Source organism: Alosa alosa, chromosome 9 (genome assembly GCF_017589495.1).
Source record: "Alosa alosa isolate M-15738 ecotype Scorff River chromosome 9, AALO_Geno_1.1, whole genome shotgun sequence".
NCBI lineage: Eukaryota > Metazoa > Chordata > Actinopteri > Clupeiformes > Clupeidae > Alosa > Alosa alosa.
Window position 1 is genome coordinate 10,980,607 of NC_063197.1, and position 17,190 is coordinate 10,997,796.

Here is a 17,190-nt window from a genome sequence, read left to right on the forward strand (position 1 = left end):
CAAAACAAAAGAACACACCATTACCCGTGACTGAAGAGATCCTGGCATTGCACAAAAAGAGAGACATGGGCTATGACAGCTTCACTAAACTTAGTGTTAGCTTTTAAAGTAAGCTTAGTTATGTGTACATTTTGGCTCTAGCATAGCTAACCTCTGAGCACAACTTTGGCCATGCTTTTTTTCCTTTATTTTCACATGCACCTAAGCTTGGTTGTAGCAAAGATTACTTTAGCCTACCTCAGTATATCCTTAATCAAGTAAAGTAAAGTTTGTAAAGCACTTAGACTAGAGAAGTCATGATGAAGACATGTTAGCCCTTAGAATTGAGCTTCCCCAAGTCTTCAGAGTCCAGCTACATTTAGTCTACATTTCCATAGTTTCAGATTAGCTTATTCTGTGACTCAGCTTCTGACCAGCTAAGATTATATTCTGCAAAGACCTTCACGTTAATGAAGCATTAGCGTTGCTTGGCTTAACTAAAAGTAGCACCAGAAAGCACTTCATTAAGCTTATGCTAACTGAGGAAGCAGCTTGATGATACAAAACCACACAGCTGTTCCAAGATCAGTTGTCCCAATAAAAAGTAAAAGACTATGCTCAATGTTGATAAATTAAAAAAAAAAAATCAAAGACATTCTTTAGTGATTATAGTCCCCCGAAAATACACTGACCTCAAGCTACTGAAAGCAGCTGTGCAACAAACATGCCATTGAATATATATTTATTTAAGAAAAAAAATGTGGAGTTTGGATCAGCTTATATACTTTTCTTACATAAATAACTTTTCTGACTCATGAGGAAGTGCACACACATCTCCTCAGGAAGAAAAGTATGTATTCACTTTAAAAAGGACAAACTCACAGATATTGGAGGGCCAATGATCAGACTCTTAGGATTGATTGCCCACCCTCCCCCCCCCCCCAAAGCCAACCCAACTAAGAAAACTTCAGCACCAGAGATATTTTTCTAAAGTCTGCATATATATTCATAATTGGTATAATTATGTAAATAATTATGAATTATATTTTATACATAATACATATATTATTATACATATTATATTGTTAGTTTGTGGGAAGGGAAGAGTAGGGGGTATTTGAGAGGGTAGGGGGTAATTTCTGGTTGGCAAACTTCATGCTCCTGAACTACTGGGCAGCAGTCTCATTGGTTCCCTCCATTTTCAAGTCTTCAATCAGGAAATCAGGTGTAGAGCACAAATAAAAAGATAGGGCCTGACGTCCAAATGTAATGTGTAGGATTCAAGGACAAAGAGGTGCGGGTTTGTTTGTGCATGTATCTATGCGCATCTGTAATGGTATGTGTGTATGTGTGTGTGCATATGCACGAGTGTGATGTGGTGTTTCTGGCCAGTCTACTTCAAAGTCTAATTCCAGCATCGCCACAATTAAAAGGCAAAAGACCCCTCTGGTCTCGTTAAGGCTGGCAGTCTTCCAAGTCATAGGGTGGCTTCAACAATTCCTCCATGGCCAGCTAGAGCAGTAAAAACAGTGTCTCGCCTCAAATGTAAAATGCATCATAACTGTTTTTTTTAAGAAGTCATAGAGACTTCTGGTTCTGGTTAATAACACAAAGGCGTTAGGTCTTTTTGTCAAGATCGAGGTATATTTTCTTTCTCTGATATCGCAATCAATTCTCAGTTATTCAGCTTGACACTGGATTGAGCATCAGTAGGCCTCTCATTGTCTGTGTGGCCTTAATGGGAAGTACATCCAATGTGACACTGCTTCCTTTGAAAACACATAGCCAGCAATTTGTATTGCAGACACTTATGTTGATGGTGAGGATGTTTTATCAGATTATTGTAAGGAACTGCCAGGTTTGGGACAAGAGACTCTCTCTTTAGGTAAAATACATAGGCCAATGTCCCAAAGTTTTCCTTAACAAGCTTCAACTAGCTCAAATGCTGGACAAGTTGCAAAAGAAATTACTTGATCGCTATGCTGTCTATTGATACATGTGTAAATGATGCTGTCCTGTCTGACTAAAAGCTTCACTCCACTTAATGTGGCATCTAATGCATGTTTTGTAAATCTACCCACACTCCTCGGAAAAAAGACATTTCGAGCCTTCCAGAGTTCTTTATGTATTCCCCAAAAACATCACATAAAAGGGCGTTTTAGAGCTGACAACTGCATTTCAGAGCTGAAACGGCTTCTATGGTTCTATGCAGGGCTCTAACCCTCATAAGGTGGTTCCTCGCCACTTCTTTCCAAGTTTCTTGCAACAACCCTATTTTCTCTTAGTATGGAAGGTTTCAATCACCATTATGTATTCATATGAAGAATAAATATCTAATATAAAAATCTAATAAATAAAAACAAAGGTATTTCTGGTAAAGGTTCAATAGAACCTTTTGGATGTTAACTCTTTTAGTTCCTGGAGTGTGGCGAGCCACCGGGGATGGCTTAACGGTTGTGTGACCGAAGCTATCTTGGACAGCGTGAAAAGTGCATTTAGTGCGTATGCTCTGATGGAGCGTGCTCACTACAGGGGGACGGGCTGCCGCCATGACAACTGTAAATGGTGATCGGGACGACAGAGGACAATCAGCAAATACGCAACATGATTGGAGAAAGCTGAAGTGGCAGCCAATCAGAGGGCAAGAGCTCCAGACCAAAACTGACCAGTCAAAAGACCGGCATGACATCACCAACAAAAACGGGCTCTATTAAGCTCACCGATATACACCAGCACCAGTGCACCATGTGAAGAGCTAAGCACCATGGGACTGTTAACCTGTAAAGGAGCTATGCATGATCCAACCCCAAAAGGACACACCCAAATACACACATGCACACACACAAAACAGGTCCACATACACACACATACACACAAATCACAAACACAAACACACTATGCCTATAAGTGTGTGTTTATCTTTCCCAAGTCCACAAAAGAATAAAACATCTCTAGCCCTTTCTCTGTCTCCATCTCTCTCTCTCTCTCTCTCCTCCCATGACATGTCACCACATTTTACTTCTTTTCCAAGCTGTGGCAGTGGGAAGATCCCTGGTCTCTGCCATCATAACCGGGCAATCGCTGGCCGTATTTGTCCACACACCAGCAGTAGCCTCTCCTGCGACCCTTTGAAGGACGACACTGCAGAGGAAGCAATGGACAGAGAGGGGAAAGGAGACAAATGGGGAGAAAGACATGGGAGAGAGACAGAGAGAGAGATAGAGAGAGAGAGAGAGAGAGAGAGAGAGCAAGTGGTCAGTTTCAACATTGTATATAAGATCATTTGAATTAAATACATTTGAATGAAAAACAAATAAAGCTATAACTGACAGGTAAGGGGAGGGGTTGAGAGAGAGGAAAAGATAAAGAGATGTTCATGACATGACCACTTCAATGTTTTTGTCTGCTTTTGACCATTTGTATGTGCAAACACTGGACAAATGAGAATGATCAATTTTCAAAGTTATTCTGTGCATTAAACACACATACTCTCTCTCTCTCTCTCCCACAGACACACACACACACACACACACACAACACTCAGACACACACATGAAAGTTTAATAGGACTTGGGGCTATTTTAAGAAACTGGCACCAACTTAAATACATCTGGGGACAATTATCCTACACTGGTACAAAACACCCACAGACACACACACACACACACACACACACACACACACACAGACACAGAAAGTTAGTTATATAAGCTTTTTTTCAGGTCCTTTGCTTCTCTACAGTTTCCTTTCCAGCAGCGAGAGGGAGACACTATGAGATTATGAAGGGACAAGGAATGGAGAGAGGAGAGGAAAGGGGAGATTGGAGGAAGAGAGGAGAAGGGAGAGGAGAGGAGAAGAGAGGAGAGGAAGAGAGGAGAGGGGAGAGAGGGGGACGAGAGGAGATGGGAGAGGAGAGAAGAAGAGAGAGGAGAGGAAGAGGGGAGAAAGGGGGAAGAGAGGAGATGGGAGAGGAGAGGAGAAGAGAGGAGAGGAAGAGAGGAGAGGGGAGAGAGGGGGACGAGAGGAGATGGGAGAGGAGAGAAGAAGAGAGAGGAGAGGAAGAGGGGAGAAAGGGGGAAGAGAGGAGATGGGAGAGGAGAGGAAGAGAAAAGAGAGGAGATGAAGATAGGGGAGGAGAGAGAAGAGGAAGGTTTGGTTTAGAAATCCTGAGAGGAACAAGCCGGGAAAAAAAACAGAAAGCCAGAGACGCAGGAGCGGCACGAACAATCAAACGAATGATCAAAAGACAGAGGGAAACAGAGAGAAAGAGAGAGAGGGGGGAGACAGATAAAGAGAGAGAAGAAAAATGGAGAGACAGAGGGAGGCAGGGAACTCATTAAAGCTTTTGCCAGGCAAAGTTTCTTTCCAGGAATTCTTTCACAGTGACTGTCAGCATGAGCCTGGCTTGTGTGAAAGTAGCCATTCCAAAAGCTAAACATGTACAGCTAAAACCGCAGTGCTGAAGTGGAGAAATGAAAACAGCTACCCAGACCAAAACTCTTTATGTTCTTTCTCATGTCCTCTCCACTCAAATCAAGTCCAGTCAACTTAACACAACTCAATTTAACACAACTCAACTTAACACAGCTCAACTTAACACAGCTCAACTTAACACAGCTCAACTCCACTGAATGCCAGTCAAATTGACTCAAATCAAAGATTTTTTGGGATATTCCAACTGCTCCATCTGCAGAATAAGGTTTAGTACAGAGCTAAATGATGAGTTGTGTGTTTCAGTGTGTGAGTGAGAGAGAGAGTGTGTGTTAAGAGACAGAAAATGCATGTGAATGTGTGTGTGTGTGTGTGTGTGTGTGTGTGTGTGTGTGTGTGTGTGTGTGTGTGTGTGTGTGTGTGTGTGTGTGTGTGTGTGTGTGTGTGTGTGTGTGTGTGTGTGTGTGTGTGTGTGTGTGTGTGTAACAGTGAGTCTCAGTCCCCTCTATAATGATTCCCTTATAGGCAGTAGGAAAGCAGAAGGGCATTAAAATCAGCCACAGGGTAAACACACATACATACACAAACACACACACAAACTCATAAAAAGGCTAAACACACAATAACACAAGCATACAACACACACCCAGACACTGAATAAAAAAGGCCATTTTAAAAGAGACAGGCCATTATTAAAATTGGAAATGGCAGAAATAGCAGTGTGTGCACTTAGTCTGTGTAACTCTTGTACAGTATGGTATAGGGAATATACTGTGTGTGTGTGTGTGTGTGTGTGTGTGTGTGTGTGTGTGTGTGTGTGTGTGTGTGTGTGTTTGTGTGTGTGTATGTGTGTGTGTTAGGGTCCATATGTCATGTGTATGTATTCTACTGTATCTTTAATATTTGTGTCCCTGCACAATTTTGTTCCATGTGTACATAAACAAATGGTTAAAATGTGTCTGTCTGTGTAAAGAGAGAGTAAGTGTGAGAGTATATGCACTGAATGTGTATTTGTATTAGTATGTATCTGTTATACAAAACAATTGGGTTACTGTGGGTCACAACAGCAACAGATTCAGCATCAGTCCTCCTTCCCCTATCCCCCCTAATGTTACCCTCCCCATCCCCCTAATGCTACCCTCCCCATCCCCCCTAACGCTACCCTCCCCATCCCCCCTAATGCTACCCTAATGCTACCCTCCCCATCCCCCCTAACGTTACCCTCCCCATCCCCCCTAACGCTACCCTCCCCATCCCCCCTAATGCTACCCTAATGCTACCCTCCCCATCCCCCCTAACGTTACCCTCCCCATCCCCCCTAACGCTACCCTCCCCATCCCCCCTAATGCTACCCTAATGCTACCCTCCCCATCCCCCCTAATGCTACCCTTCCCTCTCCCTTAACGTTACCCTCCCCATTGCTCCTCCATCTCCCCAGTAAGGAAACATTAATTTGAGGATTTTTAGGTCTTTCACTTGGTACAGATTCAGACAGTTAAGCCTCCTGTTATCTCCACCTGGGGTTATCGCCATCAACTTATCTCAACCCACCATTCCTAAACATGCTTCTTCAGGCCCTAATAGAAAACAGGGAAGGTGCAATCTTTCAACAAGCAAAGTTCTTGTGCATGAGCTATAGCTATTGTGTTGTGTCAACATGCAAACACTGGTGTTACATTAGCAAGATCATTTTGTAATTTTGTTATTAAATCTGCTTTAGTTGAACTTAGGACTGTGTACTTTGCCCATCATTCCTCTTGTCCTCCGTCTACCCCTCCCCATCTTCACCTGCTCCTCTTCATCTCCCTCTTATTCTGGCTCTTCCTCATGTCCTCCTTCTCTCTTCATGTGTGTATACCATTTACTAACAATACCCTCACAACCTCTCTATCTCTCTCTTTGATTCTCACCATATCACTCTTTCTCTATACCCCCCGTCTCTCTCCAGATCTCAGCCTCCACACTAAGACTCCCCTTGTCCTGTTGGACTCCCATGTCCTCCAGGCCAGGGGGTGAGAGCTAGTGCGGCTGCCAGAGAAGGAGCATTCATCCTGGGCCCAGGCAGACAGGCCCCGGGGGAGGGGTGGGTGTGCAGGCCAGGCCAGAACCCTCATGCTTGGATTGCTCTCAGATACTGCGCCAATTCATATAATCAGGCCTAAAAATAGCACAGAAATGAGCAGACCCTCCACAGGTATGGGGTGCATACACACACACACACACACACACACACACACACACACACACACACACACACACACACACACGATAAAGCACAGCCATACAACGCAAACCAATATTTTTGTATACACACAGACACACACAGACACGCTACAGCACAGCCATACAACACATACCAATGTTTTTGCGCACGCGCACACACACACAGGTACTGCACATGCACAGATATACACATACACTGATTGCGTTTACATACATAAATGCATAAACATCCACGTGCACACACATCATACTTATATGCACACATATACACACTGAAAGCACATGTACTCAAGCAGATTTAGGCACACACATGCCAAGAACATACAGTACATGGGCCATGTGTGCAAAGACAAACATTCATATAGTTAAACCTAGGGGAAGTTGCTGAATCATGCTCACTCATTGAACTCACACTCACACACACGCGCACAGTTACACACACACAATCTACACACACGCTGGCACACACACACACACACACACACACACTTGAACACACATTTCTAATGTTACATTATTTGAGGACAGGAAGAGCCCATGGGCACCCAGGACAGATCTCTCTCTCTCTTGCTCTTGCTCTCTCTCTTTCTCTCTTGCTCTCTCTCTTGCTCTCTCTCTCTCTTTCTCTCTTGCTCTCTCTCTCGTTCTCTCTCCCACTCTTTCTCTCTCTTTCCTCTTCTTCACCTTCTTCATCTTCTTCCACCCGGTCTTTTGCTCCTCCCTCTCTGCCAACCTTTCCCCCTGTCTCTCCTGATCTCCCCCTCTCCTTATTCCCTGTCTCTTTTCTTCTCCTCTCCTCCCCACCCTTCTCCTCTCCTTATTCCCTGTCTCTTTCCTTCTCCTGCCATCACTCCCCACTCCACCCCTCTCCTCTCCTCCCCTCTCCTGTCCTCTGTTCTCCTCCTGTCCTTTCCTGGCCTCTCCTCTTCTCTCTTCCTGTCTCCTATCCTTTCCTCCTCTCCACCCCTCTCCGCTCCTCTCCTCCCCACCCCACCCCTCTCCTCTCCTCTCCTCCCCTCTCCACTCCACTCCTCTCCTCCCCTCTCCACTCCTCCTCACCCATCTCCTCTCCTCCCCACCCCTCTCCTCTCCTCTCCTCCCCTCTCCTCTCCTGTCCTCCCCTCTCCTCTACTCTCCTCCCCCCTGCTGCTCACACTGGATGGTTCACACGCTCTCGGCTGCCTTAGTGTTTTCCGGTCGTAAATTCTCATGTTGCACCATGCCCCATTTCTTTGGGCATTCACCAGACACACATGGAAACACACCAACGCACGCACACACACTAGTGTTAATTTTGTCACCTATTTTTAATTTAGTCTTAGTCTTAGTCTTAGAATGTCCTTTTTAGTCTTTGTCATATTTAGTCATTCAAATATAATTTTTGTTAGTCAAGTTTTAGTTGGCTAAAAGTCAAAAGAAAACTAAAGGTATCTTAGGCTTAGTCAGTTTTAGTCAACACATTTTAGTCTTTTTTTTTTTTATAACAAATTATTTCTGATTACCATTTGAGTCAAATAGTGTTTCACACATCTCAATTTTCCAACAATATTGTGTGTCCACAGGGCTACTCGTCTGTTATAATTACTCATTCTGATTTTTTGTCAGTAAGTATGTTTACATGCACAGATAAGTTGAGCTACAGTTATAGCTTGGCTGGGATTTGACCATAGACAGTAATAGATTTGACTGGACCACTGTCATATTCTGACCAGTGTTTCTCAAAGTGTGGTCCGGGATCACTGGTGGTCCAAGCAGACATGGTAAAATATAATATAGATGAGTTGTTTGCAATATAACTTGTATGTAAATCCAAACAGTTCTGCAACACTGTCTATGTAAGATATGCCAGTTTAAATCATACATAATGAATCCTCTGACACAATAAGCAAAGTGCAAAGACAATAAGCAAGGTGGTTCAGTGAGTAGGCCTATTGTGTAGACTAATTATAGGCTACTGTTGAAGTAGGTCTAATTTTTTTTTTTTTTTTAGCTAGGGTTAGTTAAGGGTCCTGAAACTGAAAAAATAGTTTGAGAAACACTGTCGTAGGCCAAACTATTAATGTTTTACTCTGCTCGCTAGATGGCGATATGCGCCCAAACACAACACATTCCCCAAACAGACTCTCTATCTTGGCCATAGCTAACTTGCTAGCGAACTTTCCATCAAAGATTCTAGAGCCGGAGCAAGATAGCTCTGTTCTATAATCTTTGCTTTCCATATTAGCTTACTTTGCTAGCAAACTTTGCATCATCAGTCTAACTAGATGAATAGTTGACATTACATGCTGAACATTTTCAGATGGACATTCTGGGGATGTTAATTTGTATGAGAGAAGCTTCAACTTGGGTATGTAGCATTGTGGCATAAAGCTAGGTAGTTAGCTTGCTAACTCTGGCAGAAATCTCCAGTGTTCTTGTTCCATGTAGTTTCGTGTTGCAGCCACAGGGTTGCAGCACGTAGACTAGCCTACAGGAAAGCTGTTGCCTTTGAACTCATTCGGAATATTTTGAAAACGTAACAGCTAGATATTCTGTCTTCTCATTTTGTAAACGAACATAAAGGGAGATTTTATCTTGGTTTTTATTTCATGCAAAACATTTTAGTCTCGTCTTTTTTCGTCAACAATAATGCATCTTAAGATAGTCTTAGTCAGTGTTTCAGGACATTACTGCCGTCTCGTCATCGTCTCGTCTTAGTCATAAAAAAAAAAGGTCGTTGACGAACATATTTCCTCTCGTCTCGTCTGACGAAATTAACACTAACACACACACACAAACACACAGCGTTCTCACTCACAGAATAGATAGCTAGATAAATATATACCGACATTCCTTGAAAAGTGCTATACAAATGCAACATGTTGTTGTTAGATAGATAGATAGATAGATAGATAGATATGTATGTGTCTCTTACTTGTTTCTTCTTGTAGAACCCTCTGCGGTCGCAGTTTGGGATGTGAACGCCTCTTGGGTTCAGCACGTTTGTGATCTTAAGACTTTTCAACACGCTCTCCATCTCCCTGCGACAGGGGCCCTGCCACAAACACACACACACACACACACACACACACACACACACACACACATCATACACAAGCACTGTCCATCTCACTGGTGCAGACAATCCGACACCGCAATCCCCGACATCAACACACACACATACACACATACTAATGTTACACAACCATGCCACACTTGTGTAATTGTTATTACAGTTAGCATACTAGCAGAGGCAAAGTTCAAGAAAACAAAGTTAATGTTGACTTTTGGATTTATAACATCCCCACACCTTTAATTTGAAGGATGTATCAATTGAGTACCCAGTTACTGCTGTGTGTGTGTGTGGGGCACCTGACTTACTTTTTATAACACTCTTGAACCTTAGTAACCCCCCCCCCCTCGATGTACACATACACAAACAGCCAACCAATCTCACATCTAAGACTTTAACTTCCCTTGTAAACATACACACATACAAACACACACACCTATTACACATAGACATGTGCTAGACCACTTACATACTCCGTCTCTCTCTTGGTGTCCAGGCTGAAGTTATGTGTGTCCGTGTGCAGGTCGCCACCCACCGACTCTACACGGTAGCTCTGGCTCTTCCTGTTCTTCTCTTTGCGGACCACACCCAGCTTGCTGAGCAGTGGCGGGGGCGGGGCTTTGTGCTCCGACGTGGCCGGCAGGGGATGCTCCTCGGCCACCGCCGACGTGACCGTCATCATGGTCAGGTTGGAGTTAGTCTCCTCCTGATAGGACTCCTCAGGGTTGTCTGGGGTTGTAGGAGAACATGAGCATGTGACACAAACATTCACACATGCACACATGAATGCACGCTCACACACACACACACATGCACACACGCTCACACACACTCACACATACACCCATGCACACACACAAACACACACACACACACACACACACACACACATGCACAAACACACATGCACACATACACACACACACACACATACACACACACATGCACACACACAAACACACACACACACACACACACACACACACATGCAAAACACACATGCACACATACACACACACACACACATACACACACACATGCACACACACACACACATATGCATACACATACACACAAAAAATGTCCCCCCAAAATTGTTTACAATGCATAGAGCTCCTAGCCTGGCGGGCCATCCTATATCATTGAAATGTATAGTCTGGCATCAAACCATTCACCTCGCTTAATCCAAGGGCGGGCAGAGAATTGTCTTTCAAACTGCCTAGGCATGCAATAGGCCAGCGCTTACGACCATATCCATTATCCGGGTCGGCAAAACGGCAAATACATCCTTCTTCGAAAGGAATGACTTAAGTGCATTGTGTTGCTCAACTTTCAAAGAAAAGCACAAGTCCAACTTCTCCAAAGTTGACGCCAACGCCGATTCAAACAACCGCTCTTCGTTCGCCATAGCCACCTTCCTTGTTGTTCACCGTTGCAGGACTGTCGTTATCCTGTTAAGCCCGCCTTTAAGACTCTAACAAAATAGAGCGCCAGATTGGATGAGGTCCACGGCCAGCCAATAGAAATCCCTATGGTTTGATACTAGACGCACAGGCTGAGCAAATTAATTTGCCGCCGCTAGGGTGCGTCTAGATTTCTAGGCTATAGAGCTCCAGCATTTGTGGACTTCAGTGTACTTTTGTGTGTGTGCTAGGCATGCTTGTGTGAGTGTGTGTGCTTGCACGCATGCGCCTCTGTGTTGTTTATGCATGAGATGTGTAGCTTGTGGTTCCTCTGTCACTGAAGAAATTGGGCATCAGAGTAACCGCTCTATTGCCACTCTATGGTGCAATAGTACCATAACTTATGAAAGAACTATCCTGATAAAAACAAGCTGCAGCCCAAATGGAAACAACAAGAACAGTGCAAAGCTGTTATAGGAATAATCGCAATCCCTGTCTCTTGACTCAATACACACCATCTGTGAAGACGTTACAGTAATTTGTCCATTTGTCTATTTCAATGCTACTGCAAGCCTCATAAATATTCTCCTTTGAAGACTTAATAAGGACACATATCAGATCATTTGTCAACATGTTCACTATTTCCACTGCTAAGCTTTTTGACAGCTCACCACCAACATTTTCCTATCATCCACTTGTTACACGGTTCTTTATAATGCAGTTCATCTCACTTTAGAGGGATTAAACCAGAGACCAAATCTGCAGCCGTTCAAAGGTATGGAGGCAAACTCCACCCCATCGCTCACAGACGGAGCAGCCCTCCAAAACGCTGCAATCGCTGCATCTCCACATTCAGGCACCCAGGTGAGAAACAACACGCACCTAAGTATTAACCTTTAGATGGCAATGCACTTTGCTAAACTTGACAATGGCAAACAGCCAAACATTGTTTTACCAGGAAACAGCAGTCTGAATGAAATGTCATATCTGACTCAATAGAATGAACTCTAGACAGTGTTCGAGAGGGTTTAAAGATCAAGCTCTTATTTATATTGGCAATTTAAACAACATTGTGCTCAAGGGGCCAACAAGTGCCTCTCTGTCACAATGTAATGATGACCGTGGCCACTTCATATGGATAACTGGCAAGTACCAGTCACAAGCATGAGTCATAAGGTCCTCTCTCACAACTCTGTGAGGATGAAATGGCCCGAGCTGGGTATCAATGGCGCTGCTCTTGTGTGTGTATCTTGTTTGTGTATCTGCCTGCTGTCAATGAGGCTCTGTGCAGCTGACTGGCAAACACCACGAGAAGCCATTCACAAAACTGCAGCCATGCTCACCAGCGATGACTAAATATACACGCATGTGGCAACCCCTAACGATTGGGTTGACTTGGCCAAAATTCTGTGTATGTGTGTATGTGTGTGTGTGTGTGTGTCCATGCGTCTGTGTCTCTCTGTGTTTATATGAGAGAGAGGTGCACATCCGTGTGTGTACAGAGAGGAGTGACTGTGTGCGTGTGTGTGTGCGAGAGAGAGAGAGAGAGAGACAGGACCCCGCACACAAACATTCGTGCGCGAGCGTGTGCGCATACACACACAGAGACACACACACACACACACACAGACATTGAAAGGCATAGAGGACTCGCTGTGGCTCGAGCTTTACAGAGAACAACGGCGGTAGTGTGGAACCGGACACGAGGGCTCGCAAGGTGGGTTTCGTGGCGGGACTGCGTGGTTGCCTTGACGCCAAAAAGTCACTGGAGATTCGGGCTATCTGAACAACGCGCGAAGACATGTCTGCTCACCCAACCCCCATGTTAACCGTTTGGTTTACGAACAGACACAAATCAATCCTTGACCAAAACATTATATTAAACTGAACAATCTATGCGTTGAACACGAAACCCGAAACTCCGTAGTTAGTGATAACCCGTAAAAAGAATATTGTTACATTTCCAGTCGCTTAACCGCTCTTCTGTGTATTAGTGTGGATGTTTCTATGCATGTGTCATTAGGTAGACTGTCACGGGGATTTAACCTAACATCCCTATATGACTCAAAACACTCAGCGAGAGAGAGAAAAACAGTTGCGTCGTGCCCCTATGTGCGCGCAATGGAGGCTATAACCGACTTACCGTGTTTGCCGGTGGGCAATATTACTCCTGTGAGTGTTTTATCTGTTGAGACTGGGGCGCACACTCCCCGGCCTTCTAGCAGAGCTTGCAGTGGTCTAGTCTCGTGAGGCCAGAGCCGACAACGGAGACCGCTTCCGCAGCGGCTCGTGTAAACTCCGCACGCTTGGCCCTCACGGAGCGCACAAGTCAGGCAGCACCCACAACCCGGCTCTCGCACCGGCTCCGAGCAGTCTCTCGGCAGCAGAGGCTTGCACAGTGTCAGCGCATGCGAGTCGCAGGGCTCGCAACGGACCACCGGCCCAACGCTCTCCGTGAAGCGGGTGAAGGCCGCAAGCAGCGCCGTCAAAAAGAGAGCGCACAGTCCAGTCATCCCCTCGACGGGCGCGGACTCGGGCTTATTTCACGGAAATAAAATGCGCGTATGTCACTTCTGTGGCCTGTCACTATCCCTGTGGCGCAAGCGATTCTCTCCATCTGTATATTCCGCGAGAGGAACTCCCAGTTTTATACTGACTGAAAAAAAAACGACACGAGCTACGGAGCACACCCCCAGCCGGATGAATTATGTGAACGCCATACTCACGCACTCCCACCCCCAACACACAAACCGTGTCACAGGCAGACCCACACAGACACACAGCATACCTCTTAAAAGTGATTTATTGATTAACTCAAAACTAACAACTTCCATCTGACATACAACAACAACAACAACAACAACAAAACAACAACATTCTTTTCTTTAGTTATGACTACAATGACGATGATTAGTATTGACTTTTGGAGGAATAGAGGGTTTTTCTATCACAAACACATTTTTGCGGTAGCCTAAATAAAATACTTTGTTATATGCTAGGTGTAGTGAATTAATTTGTGTGAGCTTCATTATCTACATATTTCTCTCTCAATCTACACCCCCTCTTTGACTCAAACATGCGCACACACACACACACACACACACACACACACACACACACACACACACCCACAAATAACTTGATACAACATTACGATCATCACACTGACACACACTGCCACCATCAATAACTTGATACACCATTATGGTCATCATCCCTTGTATGCATGCATTGTTAACAATACATGCCAATACATGCATATATACAACAGAACACATGCTTCAGATTTCTGCCGTTGGTTCTCCAACATGCCTTCTTTTCTTCTCTTTTCTTTTCTCCCTGCCACTCCCTGTGTTTCCCTTTCTCTGTTTCTTTCTCTTGGTCTCTCTCTCCCCTTCTCTTCCCCTCATCATTCCTCTCATCTCTTTCTCTCTACTCTTCTCCTGCTGTTCATTTTCTTGGAAAGTGAGCAATTTCACAGCATGACGTCTGTGATCACAGATGTGTGCAAGTGTGTGTGTGTGTGTCCTTGCATGAATGCATGTGCATATGTGTGTGCGTGCATGTGCATGTGTGTGTTTGTGCGTGTATGTGTGTGTGCGTGTGTTTGTGTGTGTGTGTGTGTATGTGCATCAGTGCATGTTTGTTTGTAGTTAAATAGGAGAATGATGGAGTATTGGTTGGATAATATACAACAGTTATGCATTCTGGTAATTGTGTGAAACATACAAACAGATTTACTTTGACTGGAGCACAAAGCACATGCGGTTATACTTTGTGGGTATGCCTGTGTTTGTGTGTTAGGAGGAGGTGTGGTATTATGTGCCTGTATATGAGTTTGTGTGAGAGAGAGGGTGTGTGTTTGTGTGTTTGTGTGTGTGTGTGTGTGTGTGAGTGTGTGCGTACATGTGTTTTTGTGTGTTTGTGTGGGTTGTGTGTGTGTGTCTGTGTGTGTGTGTGTTCGTGTGTCTGTGATTAAGGTGCCGTTTTTGTGAAACCGGTGAGGTTTTGTTAATGGTTACGCCTTGCGTGTACACGACGCCGGCAGTTTAGGAGACTGAAACCGATAGCTTTTGAAACCGGTGTTCCAGTTTAGATGGTGAGCAGATTAACTGGTGATATTTGCATAAAATCAGTGAATATTCAACAAGACTCTGCCTACTTCTTCAGAGCGTTCTACTCTGCTTCCGCCTAGTGCAGGTTCACATTTTCACATAGTGTTTGCAAGTGAGACAATATAACGGATATCGCTGAAAAGGTCACCAGTGTATGTCTAATACATGTCTTTTTAAGCATTATCCACACAAATATGACATACTGAATGAATGGAAAAAAAACAAAACTAGCGATCTAGCTGCATGGGATTCGAACCATGCATGGACAAGAAAGTTGATCAGATAAGCTTCTACATCGTCTATACCACTACACTACGAGCAGCTGAAATCGATGCCAGATTTCTATGCATATATTGTATATATATATGTGTATATATAACTTTTAGTCAAAGTTAACACAGGTTAACATATGTGAGAAATATACGCCCATGTTAACTGGTGCTATCACAATTTAACATGGGCATATGCAAGCCTCAAAACAACAAAGTAGGTTCATCTTTGCCTCACATACCAAAACCTAACTGATGTAGGCTACAACAATCTGGCATGTCCCCACTAACACTTTATTCCGTTTTGGGGGTTAATAATATGAAACACGTCAGTCATGTGCAAAAATTATCATAACTTAGTGTTATCTTAGTCTCGGTGAAGTTATGCAGTGAGCTGTCTAGTGAATTGAAGTGAACATATGAAACTTATTTTCTCCGAGTTAGACTTATAATTTGTTGGTCTTAATTTGACGACACAAAATGGTTATCATGGTAGCATATTTATGGATTAGACAACTTCGATGTAGCTAGAGAGTTTGATGACAGATATTGCTGTTTCAGATTCCCACGTAGCCTAAATTAGTAAATATTTTAGCCTATTACTGCAGCCTATTACTGCTCAGCAGCCTGTTTACGTAGCCTAGATGTTTGCTATTATGAATATCTTGATCGATTGACAAATAAGCTGTCACAAGGCATAGGCCAACACATTCATTTAATTGGAACACCATGCTATTGTAGAGATACAAAATGACCAGTGGTGCAATTGGTTAACAGGGTTGCTATTTTAGTGAGCAGTTCGAGGCCCACAAGTGATCTTCATAATTTTTGCGCACGATGTGTGTTTCTGCACAAAAAACAAACAACTTCTGATAGGGTCATGCCAGTTTGTTACTGTTTGTGATGCAAAATTACTGAGGCAAAATTCATCTGCATTATTCAAGGCATGCATTCGCTGTGTTTGCTCATGTCATAGGCTATCACCAGTTAACATGGACATCAGGATAGCTAGTAAGCTAATAGACTAGTCTACTAGACTAATGACAAGCGTTGCTCTCTGTGGCGTATTGGTGATAGTGCTTGCTGCTTGGAACATTTTGCCTCAGTGAGACTCATGTTCGAAACCCAACAAAACCTTCGCTGATTTACTTTGACACATTTCCTGTTTGCACAACATTTTGTGTGGATGCTTAAGCAGACATGCATTATACATGAACTGGTGATTTCCGCATGTTTTCGGCAAGATCTTGCTTCATATTCTGTCGCCACTGTAGGCTTGTGAAAATGTGAATCTCCAGCACTGGGCAGAGGCAGAGCAAAGCGTTGGTAACAAGTAGGCAGGGTCTTGAATATTCACAGATTTTATGCAAATATCACAAGTTAACCTGCTCACCATCTAAACTGGACCACCGGCTTCCGAAGTGGGAACTTTTGAAACCGCCAGCTAACTTTCGCCGTGTAGACGCCTGTAGGTGCGAAGCCGGCAACTTTATGACGACATAGCCCCACCTCTCAACTCAGCCACGGCACTCGACCTGACATGCTGCTTGTCAAAACAAATCAAACCATTTATTTATCATATTAAAATGTTTTTCTTTCCCCTGTCATGATTTATGTGCACAATGTAGCCTATCAGCCTTTAGTGGCTAAGTTAGAAGCACACGTTAGCTTAACTTAGTTAAACATTAGCTTACTGCATGTTAGTGTTTTCTCCAGTG

The 17,190-nt window shown here is 43.9% G+C and overlaps 1 protein-coding gene across 1 annotated transcript; it reads right to left on the minus strand.

The window, feature by feature from the left end:
* Positions 1 to 931: 931 nt before the first annotated feature.
* On the minus strand, positions 932 to 13,801 carry igfbp3 (insulin-like growth factor binding protein 3). Its single transcript, XM_048253581.1, has 4 exons — positions 13,232 to 13,801; positions 10,155 to 10,414; positions 9,548 to 9,667; positions 932 to 3,120 (listed from the first exon to the last, which is right to left on the minus strand). The coding sequence occupies exons 1-4, from the start codon at positions 13,599 to 13,601 to the stop codon at positions 2,995 to 2,997; spliced, it is 876 nt and encodes a 291-aa protein (XP_048109538.1). The 5' UTR covers positions 13,602 to 13,801; the 3' UTR covers positions 932 to 2,994.
* Positions 13,802 to 17,190: the final 3,389 nt, after the last annotated feature.